General features: G+C 36.4%; 1 protein-coding gene across 1 annotated transcript in view; it reads right to left on the reverse strand.

Annotated features, from left to right (window-relative positions):
• ABCA13 (ATP binding cassette subfamily A member 13) overlaps window positions 1-14,496 on the reverse strand; it is a 183,328-nt gene that overhangs the window by 36,285 nt on the left and 132,547 nt on the right. The window contains exons 44-48 of the mRNA XM_054060143.1: window positions 12,922-13,037; window positions 8,074-8,230; window positions 6,938-7,191; window positions 6,460-6,652; window positions 3,626-3,735 (exon numbers count right to left, since the gene is read on the reverse strand). Coding sequence (XP_053916118.1) covers window positions 3,626-3,735; window positions 6,460-6,652; window positions 6,938-7,191; window positions 8,074-8,230; window positions 12,922-13,037 — 830 coding nt within the window. The remainder of the gene's footprint in view (window positions 1-3,625; window positions 3,736-6,459; window positions 6,653-6,937; window positions 7,192-8,073; window positions 8,231-12,921; window positions 13,038-14,496) is intronic.

Below are 14,496 nucleotides of genomic sequence, written 5' to 3' on the forward strand. Positions count from 1 at the left end.
TATTTAATAAACATTCCTGTTTAATAACACCTCAACTTATGAATTTCAGTGATATCGAAAACTGTTACGTAACATCTCACTTTTATGATTTTACTAAGCTTTTTTTTAATCTAAACAGGCAGAGTTTTTTCTCAGATTCTTAGGAATAAGCTCCTTACTTGCTGTATGAAACATCAAAAAAAAAAACCTAGAGGCCAACAAATCTTTTAGAAGTGCTTGAGGATGTTATGAGTCTGCTGTTCTGCCCTGTTAAAAAGGCAACTACTGCTGAGAATTACATTTTTCTTATTTTCTTTGAGAATGTAGGAGCAGTTCCCTGTATACAACACGATTATCCATGTGTGAGGCTCTTTCTATATAACCTCATGCATCTCTGAGATGTTTTAGGTTGAACTTCCCAAAATTCTAATTTGCAATTCAACATGCACTTTTGAAATAACTCATCTTCCATTTCTAGTCCCCTGTGTTGTCTAAGAGTGCAAAATGTGTCCTGTAAAATTCAAAGCTGCTTTCAGTGAGCCTTCACCAAAGAAACACTTCTGACTTCATTCTAAATTCAGTGAAACAATTACAATAGCAATCAGGAAAATGTATACATGTTTTTGTTTGGGGTTCTTGTGGTGGGGTTTTGGGGTTTTTTTGGGGGGGAAAAAACCCAACAAACAAAAAACCACAAAAAAATCCCACAAAACTGCAAGAACTTCCAAGCATGGTTATTTAAGGAAACAGGAACTATTATGAATTAAGGCCATTAGTTAGGTTCTCCAGTATTTGCAATGATAATTTTGCATGCTCATTTCGTTCTTTGATCATGAAGAATGTATCATGGAGTATCCATTCGATTATAGCATCCTGTCCTTTCAGGGTCACAGAGGAAAAAAGCTGTGTTGTTTCTAGTCAAATCCAACAGAGATAGGATCTACATCTAAGCTGCTGCCCAAATTATTCATTAAGAATTGCTATCAAAAGTAATTTCTCTGTGGAAGCTGCTTCATGACATAGATCTTATACAAAGAAGACTAGATCTGCTGACCAGCAAATGGTCTGCAACTGTGACCAGTGACTGTTTTCGTCGCCTGACTCTTGTTCTCTGTGCCAGGAATATTAGGTTTTTAGCACACTACTGCAGTAAGAAAAAGACAACTTCTTACTATGCTATCGCCCTTCCGCCATTTATCTCAGATGTAAATACATATCAAACTACCTATAAGTGCCTGGGTTAAGCAACTTTAGCCATTCTTCAACTGTTGAGAAAGGGTTCACCACACCTGTTGTGGTTATAATCCTACCTATGCAACACTCAATAAATTTGCCTTCTAACGATTTTAAGTAATACAGCAACACAGTATGCCATTATCTGCTTAACTGCAGTTGCCAAAATATGAATAAGTTACAAAGTCAGGAATGGCATGACTCTCTTCTCTCAGGCTCAAAGGTTTTTGTTTCCCCAAGTTTAGCTCCTGCACAACTGCAGCTCTTGCTTGAGGTTGCCTTCTCTACTTAGTAATAAGCTCTGAAAACTTGGGGATATTGGTTTTAAATTCACTTCAGCCACTTCAAACCCATAAAAATCCATAACCTGGATTGATACCACCATAATACAGGTGATAATTAATGCTAAAAAGGGTATTTTGGACACTTAAATGCAAATGTGTAAGGCTTCATCTCAAGCCTCCTAAATGTGTCATTACCTGTTTCTTAATATATGGTAAATAACATCACATCTTAAAGTACACTTTAATATTGGATTTATAAAACACAGTGAGGGTATAAAATGTATTACACACAATGTGCAGGGAGAGCATTTAACCTATTGTTAAATGCCAGTAGTATACTAAAGTTGACCTCAGAAGAATTTCTATCTGTTTAGCCACAGGCATATAACACGTCTAGTAAAGGAATAAAGGCATTATTAAAGCGTTTTGTGGTTTTTCAAAAAGCATTCTTTAGCAATTCCGATAAAATAAGTGATGCAGACAATAAACATATTGTAAATGCCAATATATGTAACAATTAAATATACACATATTCTTATGACTTTACAACCGCTTTCAAGTTGTTATTAAAATTTTGGAATTGTCACACCATATCAAATCTTTTGCCCTCATATAGATCTTGTACCGCATTTTACAGGGAAAGCCATACGCAGTCTACGAATGCACGAGTTGGACCAAAGGCAAGTCCCATAAAAATCTATAGAAAAATATCCCTCAAAACCTAGGAGCATAAATTCTCCCTTGAGAGGAATGTATTATGAAGAGTTATTACAGAGTCAGACTTCAGAATCATTTAAACTTCTGACTTCCGCAATATTGTGGTACAAAGCATTCCACCAGTTTCAAAGAACATCAAACATGACTTTTACCTGATTGTAAATCGCTTTTGTTAACATTATTGTTGTTGCTTCTTGTCTGAAAATCTTTGTGATCCAGGAAATTGTAAATGAAAGCAACCATCTAAGTCTCAATAACCCCTACAAAGCCTCACTCATATAATTTCTTATTCTCTTAAGAATAAATTTTTCAAACCCTTTTTAGTCATTCTTCATGCTTAACAATTATCTGATGGTCATTTTAAGAATTCCTTGTTATCAAATTATTTTTACACTGAGTCTCTTGAAAAAAAACCAGTTGTTATGAAAGATTATGAAAAAATCAAACAAAATACACTTAAGTAAAATCATGTTTGGTAGCAGTGATTGTGTTCATTTCAAAAGAAGTGTAAACTTCCCAGAAAACTGGATTTTGCCTTGAATGAAACAACTTACATTTTAAAGTTAAGCCTGCTGATCATTCTCTTTGTAAAGAAGTGAGGAAATACTAGCTTATGCAAGAGTTTAATTTCTAAAACAAAGATATGTAATATGTCATTTTGGAAATCTCAAAATGCTTCCTTTAAAAATGTTCTGAATTAAACCCTTCACCTGTACTTCTCCAAAACACATTTTGAAACAGACATAATTTAAGAAAACAGATATTTTAAAATTGTTAATTAGTCCAGGATATATTTATAGATATATGTAGACATTTTACTTTTGCCTGACTGAAAAATAACTTTACTTCCCCTTCAACATTGCTGGAAAAAATGGTAAATGTTGGTTACATCTAATCAAATAAGTTCATTATTCACTTATCACTCCATCAAAGTTAACCGCAATATAAGCAACACTACCTCCTATTCTAATTACATAGGATATCAATCAAATAATTAATTAATGACTCTGTAGGACACGTGTCAGAAAATATTTTAAAATTGTCTAATCCAAGAACTGGTCGTCAGCCAAACCCTGAAAACTTTCAGTGCAGCACTACTATAGGGGATGTGTGTCATGCATCTGGACATACATTCATAATTGTTACTATTTTAAAAGGCTATATATTAAGGCTTCCTAGAGCCTGCTCTTTTGTGATCAGATGAGTTTATTCTCAATTAACAAAGCTGTCAGATGGAATTAAATAATGCTAAATTACTTTCCTGCATAGACTAACAGCAATAAAGCAATATACATTTAAAAGGGAACAAAATAGGTCCTTAGAGTACAGTATAAAGGACTCAAGACATGCTCAGTCTTTGATCATTGGCATTATCAATTACCGTTATTCTGACCAAACCCTGTGTTATTTACCCTGTAGGAGTCCTGATAACAGCACGTCCTGCAGATGGGCTGATATCTCCAGTCAACATCTTAAAGGTTGTGCTTTTCCCAGCTCCATTTGTTCCCAGGAGTCCAAAACACTAACAGAGAACAAAAAAACCAAAAAAAAACCAAAAAAAAAAAAGGGAGGAAAAGTAATCAATATTATCAATATTAATTATTCTTCTCCCATTTTCATATTTCCTGTTCCATTTTTGTAAGATACAATATATGGATATTCTGTACGTGCAAATTCCCTTTCCCACAGAAAATAAGTTTTCATAAAACCCACAAATACAATATTTTCATTACTGCGTAGGACCTAAAAGTGATTTATTCAGAATCCTACCCCTCCACTTAAAACCTTGCCCAATAACTGTGTTATTTATCTATATTGTTAGTAAATGTTAGATTTGAACCTAGGGATCTAAAGCTTTGTTTGAAAGTCCTGACTACCAGTCTACAGAGTCAATATTTCTGTTTCTCATGAGCTGCTTCACTCTGTACAAGTAATGGAAAATTGAATAACCAAGACACATCCTGACTCTCAACAGTTGTTTCAGAACCCCAGCTGCAATGAATATATGCTTAAGCTAGGACAGGATTCATATTAAGCTTACATAGAGCACTCCATAATTTTTAAAATACCTGTTTCATTAACTTTTTAGATGGTAAATAGGCTTCAATCAGCAATAACATCCTCCTCGTTACCTCAGTTACCTAACAACTGACCTATAACTGGCAGGATATCACTGGACCTGTGCTGCTGCCATGCACTAATTTCTCATATCTTCCAATTTGCTTTTGCTGTTATGAATCAAGAAAAGTCTTTTCCTAATCAGTAATTTTGAAATTAATATCTGCAACTACCAAAAGCATGAAAATCATTGAATTAAAAAAAAAAAACGTGGCAGCTGTTCTGAAATCTTAAAGATTACCACATTGAGCGCTAAATTTGAATGTATTAAAATAGTATGTGATATGCTATATCAAAATATACTGTGATTATTTCAGCACAGGAACTACAAGTTTGCCACAGTGACAAACTCAGGATTCCATCTACAGTTACAACAGACCTTGGTATTCTTTGCTTTCTCTTTTGCCATTGAACTGCTATGCTACCTACTTGTTTTTTATGTTAGCCTATAAAACAGTAATTTGGTACAGATAAACAAGAAGAAAAAAACAAGGCTTTCATGAATTTTTAACACAAAAAATAGGTGAAGAGTTGCTTCTTAAACACCACCATAACTTCTGCTTTTAACCAGTTATTTGTTTTCAGAAAATACTACAATTGAAGTTGTTTTGCTATTGTCTACAGATCTTGCTACTGTCTATAGATCGTGCTACTATCTACAGATACAGTCAGGGACTGGTAGGAACTACCCACTGTAAGAGAAGATCAGGTTTAAGACCACCTAAGGAACCTGAAGGTGCACATGTCCATGGACCCTGATCAGATGTATCTGCAGGCCCTGAAGGAACTGGCAGATGAAGTTGCTAAGCCACTATCCATTATATTTGAAAAGTTGTGGCAGTCCAGTGAAGATCCCACTGAGTAGAAAAGGGGAAACGTAACTCCCACTTCTAAAACAGGAAGAAAGGAAGAGCCATGGAAGTAGGGGATGGTCAGTGTCACCCCTGTGCCTGGCAAGATTGTGGAGTGGATCCTCCGGGAAACTATGCTAAGGTATATAGAAAATAAAGACATGATTGGTGAAAGCCGATATGGCTTCACTAAGGGCAAATCACAGCTGATGCATTTGGTGGCCTTCTACGATGGGGCTATGCATTGGTAGATAAAGGAAGAATAACTGACATCACCAACCTGTGTTTGTGCAAAGCATTCAACACTGTCCCACACTACATTCTTGTCTCTAAATTGGAGAGACATGGATTTAGCAGACAGACCACTTAGTGGGCAAGGAATTGGCTGGATAGTTGCACTCAAATTGCTGTGGTCAATGGCAAAATGTCCAAGTGGAGATCAGTGACAAATGGCATTTTTCAGGAGTTGGTATTGGGACCAGTGTTGTTTAGTATCTTTGTCAAGGACGTGGACAGTGGGATTGAGTGCACCCTCAGTAACTTTGCCAATGAGATCAAGCTGTGTGGTGCAACTGACCTGCTGAAGGGAAGGGATGTCATCCAGAGGGACTTTGACAGGCTTGAGACTTGGGTCTGTGTGAACCTCCTGAAGTTCAACACAGCCACATGCAAGGTCCTGCATCTGTGTTAGGGCAGCCTTAAGCACAATTACAAGCTGGGAGGAAAATGGATAGAGAGTAACCCTGAAGAGAAGGACTTGAGTGTGCTGGTGGAAGAGAAGCTCAACATAAGCTGACAATGTACACTTGCAGCCCAGAAAGCAAGTCATATCCTGGGCTGCATCAGAAGTGTAACCAGCAGATCAAGGGAGCAGATTCTCCCCCTCTACTCGGCTCTCGTGAGACCTCACCTGGAGTTCTGTGTTCAATTCTGGAACCCACAGCACAGAAGGGACGTAGATCTGCTAGTGCAAGTCCAGAGGAGGGCCACAAAGATGATCAGAGGGCTGAAGCACCTCCGATTTGAGGATAGGCTGTGAGAGTCTAGGCTAGATGAGGCTTTGAAGTCCAGGCTGGATGAGGCTTTGAGCAAAATGATCTAGCATAAGGTGTCCCTGTGCGTGGCAGGGACGGTGGACCTAGATGATCTTTAAGGTCCCTTCCAATGCAAACTGTTCTATGATTCTATCCTACGATTTGACCATAGACATTTCGATTATGCCTGAACAATTGTTCAAAATTGTGTATATTCTGAAAGGTGAAAAAATATCTCTTTACCTCACCCCTCTGTATTCCCAAGCTAATGCTTTCCACAGCTGTATTCTTCTTACTGAAACTTCCATAACACTTCCTGAGGTTGTACAGAAGGAGGACATCATTATCAGTTCTTCCACCAAACAGTCGTTGTCGCTCCATTTCTACATCGACATCTTCTGAAGGGCTGACCATGCTGTTAATTGAACAATGACCCCTAAAACAGAAGATGGTAATAAATGATATATCGCAAATTTGACGTTGCTGTACTCTGGGTATTTCTGGTTTATTTCCCTGATTGCAAGCCCTTAAACTTGGTGATCAGATCTCAGCAGAATCCAATGGAAAGAACAACTACTCGTACTTTTTCTGCATTTTCTGCTAGTTCAGATAGACAGTGTTATCAGAAGTATACATCTTCAGACTTCAAGGAAATCTATAATTTTCTTTCTTTAAAAATATGTTAATTGTCCGCTATGACAGAATACAAACGGCAACACACCTTGGTTTCTGGAGGAACTCCCAGTGAAGAAAAAGCCGTAGAAGAAGAAGTAGTGTTCCTTGTATGGCCATTTCCACAAAAATCCAGCCCAGGAAATTCATCTCAAAGGGGCTCACGTATGAATCTATTCCAAAGTTGCTGGTCAGGTCAAACTTGATCTGATTGTATGAAAGTTCTATTAAACCCTGGCCTAAGCAGAATTGTGGGAATATGATGAATGCCCATTTGAGGATACTGTAAATGTTCTGAAAACTCTGCATTAAGAATCATCAAGAAGGAGACCAAAGGAAAAAAAAAAAAAAAAGGAAAAGGAAAAATATTAGCCTTCTGTGACAGCATATTAAGCACACTTAAAAAGTTGGATACAGCATTCAAATCTCCCTCAAGGTCAACTGATTTCAGAAGAGCATTTTGTAAACTAATTTGGGACAGGGTTAAGCTCTTGTTGTATTTTAGACTGCCTAGGACCTTGGGACTCTAACTTTAGTTGAGGTTCACAGACAGTAACAAAACACGTGGCCATGATCATTCTATTTTCTTAAAAATTTGGTACTTGAATGTTATTAATTCTAAAACACCAATTTAAATCAAAATGAAGACTAAATCTGCCTCCAAACTGGAGTAACATGTAATTTGACTTCAAACATCAAGTTTTTGACCTTGTACATGCATAGATATTCATACATATTCTGGACCTCCTCTCCAATGAGTTGCATAATTACCATTACAATTAATGAAAATTACATAAATAGAGTGGCAATGCATATTACAATTCATACAGTGCACTACACATCCTAGGAATGCTTGGCTTATCTCTTATGTCAATATTTTTCAAACACATTTTAGAATGCATATAATCTATTCAATGGACCAGAACAGCTCTCATTATGTGTCAATTACAACTTAATGGTCTGGAAAATGTTAAGATTTCCAGTAACACTGTTTTTTTCTGTTATTATGGAGCATTTTTTTTTAAAGTTATAAACAAGATAAATTCAAGATAGTTATACTAGGACAGAATAATAATGAATGTTTAAAACACGTGCTCTTCTGCTGGAAAAAATCTTTTCTGTACATATATATAAACATACACATACATAAACAAACACATTGTAAAGCGGAGTTTTTATACTGACCTGCACTTTGGAAATAATAGCTAGCAAACGAGGTAAGAGAGTAACCAGCATGGTACACAGGCCAAACACAAAATTTAAGGAGATATAAGAAATAAAAGCTACATCTGAACTTGAGAAGAATCTGGATATAAGATACATCCATGGTAAAGTTGCATATCTGAAAGTTTAAAGAAACAAAATTATCACAATCACTTATGTTTTGGCTCCATAAAAAAAAAAAAAAGAGACAGTTATCATACTAGAAAAAATATATATGCTTTCTCCTTTTAAGATATGCAAACAACTCTTTTGATCAACTGAAAAAAAGGACAGGTTTGGCATATATATACTTAATTATATATATAATATATTATATATTTACTTAATTACCTCAAATTACCTTAAGATTCTGTAGATGTATAAATACTTATTGCCATGCAGTGAGCAGATATGATTCATTTTTGCATATATCAACTGCATATATTTACTTTCTTGTTCCAGAAATCTCCCAAACCTGATCTCTGAATGAGTACAAAACCATGCATCTTGACAAGCCGCTCACATAGAGACAGAATTAAAACCAAATATTTGAAACTTAAATCATGGATGGTGAGCAATCACCTTTTCTTATAGGCTTTCATAGACAGAAAAAAAATCCAAAAACAAAACAAAAAAAAACCAAGGAAGGAGATAATGAGATATTGAGCAAGGAAATGAAAAAGAAAGAAAAGAAGGAACTTTCCTTTAACGGGAACTATAATTTGTGCCAGTGATAAAAAAGAACTGAAATTTGCCAGATATAGTGTTAGAATGGTAATCAAGTATTCAGTTTGTAGAGTAATGGGCATCAAAAATGAGTGCACAGTTACTTATTGTCCTTATAAGCCAGCATGTTCATGACTATGTAATTTTCAATGTAAATCTTTAAGAAGGAAGATGCTCTCCATTCTGGCAAGACACCTATCCAAAATGGAGCAGTCATTTTTCATAAAGACTAAGATATGTCTAGTTCCACAAAACAAATGCCCAGGCAATTCGATGTACATGAATGTCATGAAAACAGAAATTTGTGTTCCACTGAACGTAGGGCAAGAGTTATCTTTCCAGGAAACAGTACATAGACTACAGGAGCATAGAGCATAAATATCAGCATAAAAAATTACATGATGATAAGTATGTATGTAGTGTGTATATTTACAGTTGTGTTAGGTGTTTAAGGAACGGGTGGATGAAGTGCTGAGGGACATGGTTTAGGGAGTGTTAGGAATGGTTGGACTCGATGATCCAATGGGTCCTTTCCAACCTTGTGATTCTGTGATTCTGTGATTCTGTGATATAAATCCTTCTTAAATAGTATTAATATATGTATCTATAATAATTTTAACAGTGAGTTCAATGAAAAGCAACTAGCCAAAGATCTGTGGATCCCTTCCTTTAATGCATTAAACAGTAGTTTAGATTATAAGCCATAAAAGTCACTTTAAAATTCAATATTGTGTGCTTTACAAATTATTTTTTTCATCTAAGGATGCCAAAATCCATCACCTTAAGAAAAAAATTTTCACAGAACCAAAAAACCCCTTAGGTTGGAAAGATTCTCAAGATCATCAAGTCCAAACATAAGCCTAATACTGCCAGGTTCACCATTAAAACATGTCCCCAAACACCACATCTACACTTCTTGTAAATACCTCCAGAGATGGTAACTCAACTGCTTCCCTGGGCAGTCTGTTCCAACACTTGGCAACCCTTTCAGTGAAGAAATATTTCCTAATATCAAATCTAAACTTCCCTTGGTGTAATTTCCTCCTGGTCATTTCCCCTTATCACGTGTTACTTGGGAGGCCAACACCCATCTCGCTATAAACTCCTTTTAGGTAGTTGTAGAGAGCACAAGGTCTCCCCTCAGCCTCCTCTTCTACAGACTAAACAACCCCTGCTCCCTCACCTGCTCTGCTTAACACTTGTCCTCTAGACCTTTCACCAGCTTCATTGCCATTCTTTGGAAATGCTCCAGCAACTCAACTTCTTTCTTGTAGTGAGGGGCCCAAAACTGAACACAGTATTCAAGGTGCAGCCTCACCAGTGCTGAGTACAGGGGAAAAAAATCATTTCCTTCATCCTGATGGACTATTTCTCATACAGGCCAGGATGCTATTGGTCTTTCTGTCTACCTAGGCACACTGCTGGCTCACGTTCAGCCAGCTGCAGACCAACACTCCTGGGTCCTTTCCCACCAGGCAGCTTCCCAGTCACACTTCCCCACGCCTGTAACATTGTATGGGTTTTTTGTGACCCCAGAGCAGGACCTGGTACCTAGCCTGGTTGAATGCCATACAGCTGGCCTCAATCCGTCAGTCCAGTTATCTAGATCTCTCTGCAGAACCTTACTACTCTGAAGGAATTGCTCTGAATTAGAATACTGTAAATACAAGACAAGTCAATCCTTGGAAATACCTCCAGAAAAAGACAAGATTTAGAGTGCTATTACTATGCAGTAAATGAAAGCAAAATTTGGTTTGTTTGCATATAGCTGCTGAGAAATGAGTAAGATTTTTGGAACACTAAAGTTGTATGATGTTCCAATGCAGCCTTTGAAGTAGCTGCCAGTCACACCTACATTGCTATCCTCTTTCTTTTCCTTCAGCTTCAGCTGTAGTTACTTTGTAAGTATCAAAGACAGAGCATTTTGGACAAAAGCGCTTAATCAGTTGTACTATATAACACTTGTGTTATCAACTAGAAGAGAAAAAAAATGCAGTTGAGTTAAAGGAGCACCATATTTTTAAAAGAAATCAGTTGTAAAGTAGCACGCTAGGAAATCGTTGATTAGTCTTTCCAGCACACCATTTTCTGGGCACAGGTTAACTTTTTTATATAACTGGGCGATTTTTCTCTTTGTTCTAGACCAGAAATGGTTTACAAATGTACCTTGAAGAGAAAAATAAAACTTTAAAAGGAAAAAGGATGCATTATGGAACGCAGATGAATGAGAATTACATGAGCAGTGCTGAGAAAGGATAAAATGACCACATTAGGCTTCATCAGATTTACTGTGCAGTTAGGCTGAGTGAAGGGTAGAGTAGGAAGAGTGGAAACTCTGAAATTTATCAGAGTGCCCTTGAAACATGTTAAATTTACTGATCAACAGCTGTTTTGTCTTTAATATATATTAATACACACTGAATACATAAACCTTCTTGTTAAAAATCACTATAATGTCAGACAAATCTGAATGGTACAGGGGGGATTATGTTGAGATGATTAAGCTGCATCTGCAGTCAACAAAAAGACATCAAGAGACATTCCAGCTTTTCAGTGAATGCTTGTTTCTTCTGAAATGCCCGAACTTTAACTCAATACTTTGGTTAAAACAATGCCAGCGTAACTCTTACTAACAGAGAAAATGTCATGACTCAGTACCACAGAAAATGTCATGACTTCAGCAGACATACGATTATGTACTGTATGCTTTGCTAGCTGCTTGTCTAAGATCTTTATAGATAGCTTTTGTTATGCTAAGCTCAGAGCAACTGGATGACAAGAAGGATTCAACAGCTGTAAGTGTAAGACCATCTTTACACTACGACTGATAAGAATTTCTGCCTTGAAGAAACTTGAAGAAATTAATTGGTAGTAATGCAGGAGGAAAGAGAAGGAAGACAATAGGAAAAAAAGAATGAACTTTGGATGTTCCATCTACGTTATTTACAAGATCCTGGCATCATGACCTCTAGAATATTATACACGAGCCTGACCACTCATGCCCAGAAAAGATGAGTGCAAACTAAAGTTATAGGGAAAAAAGATAATGGAATTCTCCAGGGAACGGATAATTGTGACAGAGAAGATGTTTCATGAGGGGGAATTATTATTATGGCTCCAAATAAACTTAGGCTGGAATTTCAAAGAACACATTCAGCTATGGAGGCACAGAAAGAGTTTTCCAAAAAATGAGTTGGTGGAGGCATGACATCTTGAAAACAGTTGGAAGATTAAAATAAGGGTTCTGTTTTGTTGTTTTGATTTGGTTTTTTAACGTTTGTGTGTGATTACTCCTGGAATGGAACATGTCCTGATCTTGTAGAAGGTAATTTCTGTTGTAATTTCCTCCCCTGTGATTTAGTCATGGAATAGTTTTATCTAAAAATATGTCTCATAAGATATGCATTCCACTATACAAAAGCAGCAAGAATTAGTTCTTTGAAATAGGAAAGAAACTTCTTCCCAGAACGCTTATGCTGTAACTATTAGTCTTCAGTATATCTTACATCACCAGGGACTGCACATAGAAAGAGTTAAAGGAACAGAATACACAGACCATTATATTGATAGAGCCCAAGGCTCAACAGCTTTATTTCTACAGAGAAACCAACCTTCTGTTTAACCAGTTATTTTAACTTTTTATGACAGTTTTTCCACTGAAACCAAGCAAGAAGGTGATATAGAAGGACTATTTCTGTCACAGTACTATTTGGAGAAAACCTTCAACCAGCCCAGCATTGGACAACCTTCTTATTGGAAATTGGTGGAACTGTGATGAAGGACTGTCACTTCTTACCTTCTTGATGGTATTCAGAACAGCTAAGTACTGAAATTCTGACCTATATTGTTCTTTCATTTTTTGGAAGATAACATACAGTTTCTAACAGCAAATAATTGTTATACAGGCTGAGCATTTCCCCTTCACCTTCTGTGTGGAACATTCAAGATCATGTTTCAGCCTGTTTTCTCACTGCCTTTTACTGAATTATAATCATTCCCAAAGAGAAAAAATCATGCATCCAGCAGCAGGTGTAAACCAACTCTAAAGATTTCTGTTTGTTTCTTCTAAGCTATAATTCCATAGCAGCATTTCCAATCACATACCCAAAAAGTATTAGCAGGAGAACAGTGGCTGCCAAGTTCTTTCGGAAAGTGAAGGCTGACAGCTGGAAGGCAACAATAATACCAACACACAGGGTGACTGGAACCATGTAAAACAGCTAGAAACAAAAGAAAAAAAGGCACTTAACTGCTGAGCATCTCATACTGGTCTTACTTAATTAACATTGCAGGGCTCTACAAATTAACTTTTCCATATTTTCAATAGAATTACACTATAAATTAAGAAGAATTAGACAGAAGAGGTCCAACATTTCATAGTACACACTTGCTGTGAAACTGCTCCTCTTACACCTATACACATGAAAATGCCTGACAAAATAAAATCCGACTACTGAATATTTCCCTTAATTCCATTCTATTGATGCTTCCGATACACCCATTTAACAAGCTAAGTTTTCAAGATAATGAGTCTATGTGGAACTATTGCTCCAAAACATCAAATTATACTGTGAATACAGAGTCTTGGATACAGAAATAGGAGTTTCTGGTTATTGCTTCAGTCATAAGAGTAATAATACAATTTTAAAGGAGACTTTAATGAAGAACTGTGAATGCTGATCAAGCAAACAAGAACTTTTAATGGGAACAGACATGATATTTAGAAGAGTTACAGCTATCAGGCAACAGGCAATATAGTTTCTCTTTATAGTCTCTTGACATCCTGGTAACCAAATACTTCAGGTAAGGAGGATGTGATTGGTACAGGGGATTCATATCCACATATTCAAGAGAGATGGGTTCTGCTTGCAGCTAGGAATGCCAAGATCTGAAAATTTCTGCTCAGTCCCAGCCTCAGTGTTTGCTTGCTCTGTGCAATGAAGGTGAGATCATTAGGGAAGTGACTGCTCCATTTCTGGTTATATAACATTTAATCTCATCCTAATATAACTGAGATTTTGAGGTGCAACTTCAATTGAGGCAGCAAATCAGTCTAGCTAAATATTTAGTGTAGAAGAACAACATCCTTACCATTAAAACTGGACTTTCTAACTGATGTACAATGCAAACCTGTTCAAAATTAAACCCAAGTGCATGACTTCTTTCCAAATGACAAGACAAGACTTTTTTTTAAAAAGAAGGGCAATAGAGTGAAATGTAGGCAGACATAATGTTCTCATCTTGTTCACAGTGTACCTTATTCAGTGACATGTATAAATATCATACCATACCATCGCACAGGTTACGTTTCAGTTATTATAGAGCTGTTAAAAATATGATAGAGAAATGACAAGGCATTTGAGTCCTGGTATGTTTCAACAGACCTGGGACTTTTTCGCGATAAATAGATAGATAGACAGACAGACAGATAAAGTTTAAACATTAAATTCTATCAGAAATCTTACCTGTAGTCATGGTATGTTATAGAACTTGGGCAAAAATAAAATAAAATAACCTTAATTTTGCCCCTGTAGTGACACAACCTTAATCTGAACAAAACATCTATATTTGTCATTAATTTTTTTTGTATTTACACAATTTCCATTTGCTGAGTTTAGTAAAGAATACCATTTACATGTATAAATAAAGTAAGAACAGCCTGATTCTCATGACAGCAAT

Source organism: Cuculus canorus, chromosome 2, assembly GCF_017976375.1.
Source record: "Cuculus canorus isolate bCucCan1 chromosome 2, bCucCan1.pri, whole genome shotgun sequence".
In the NCBI taxonomy this organism is placed as follows: domain Eukaryota; kingdom Metazoa; phylum Chordata; class Aves; order Cuculiformes; family Cuculidae; genus Cuculus; species Cuculus canorus.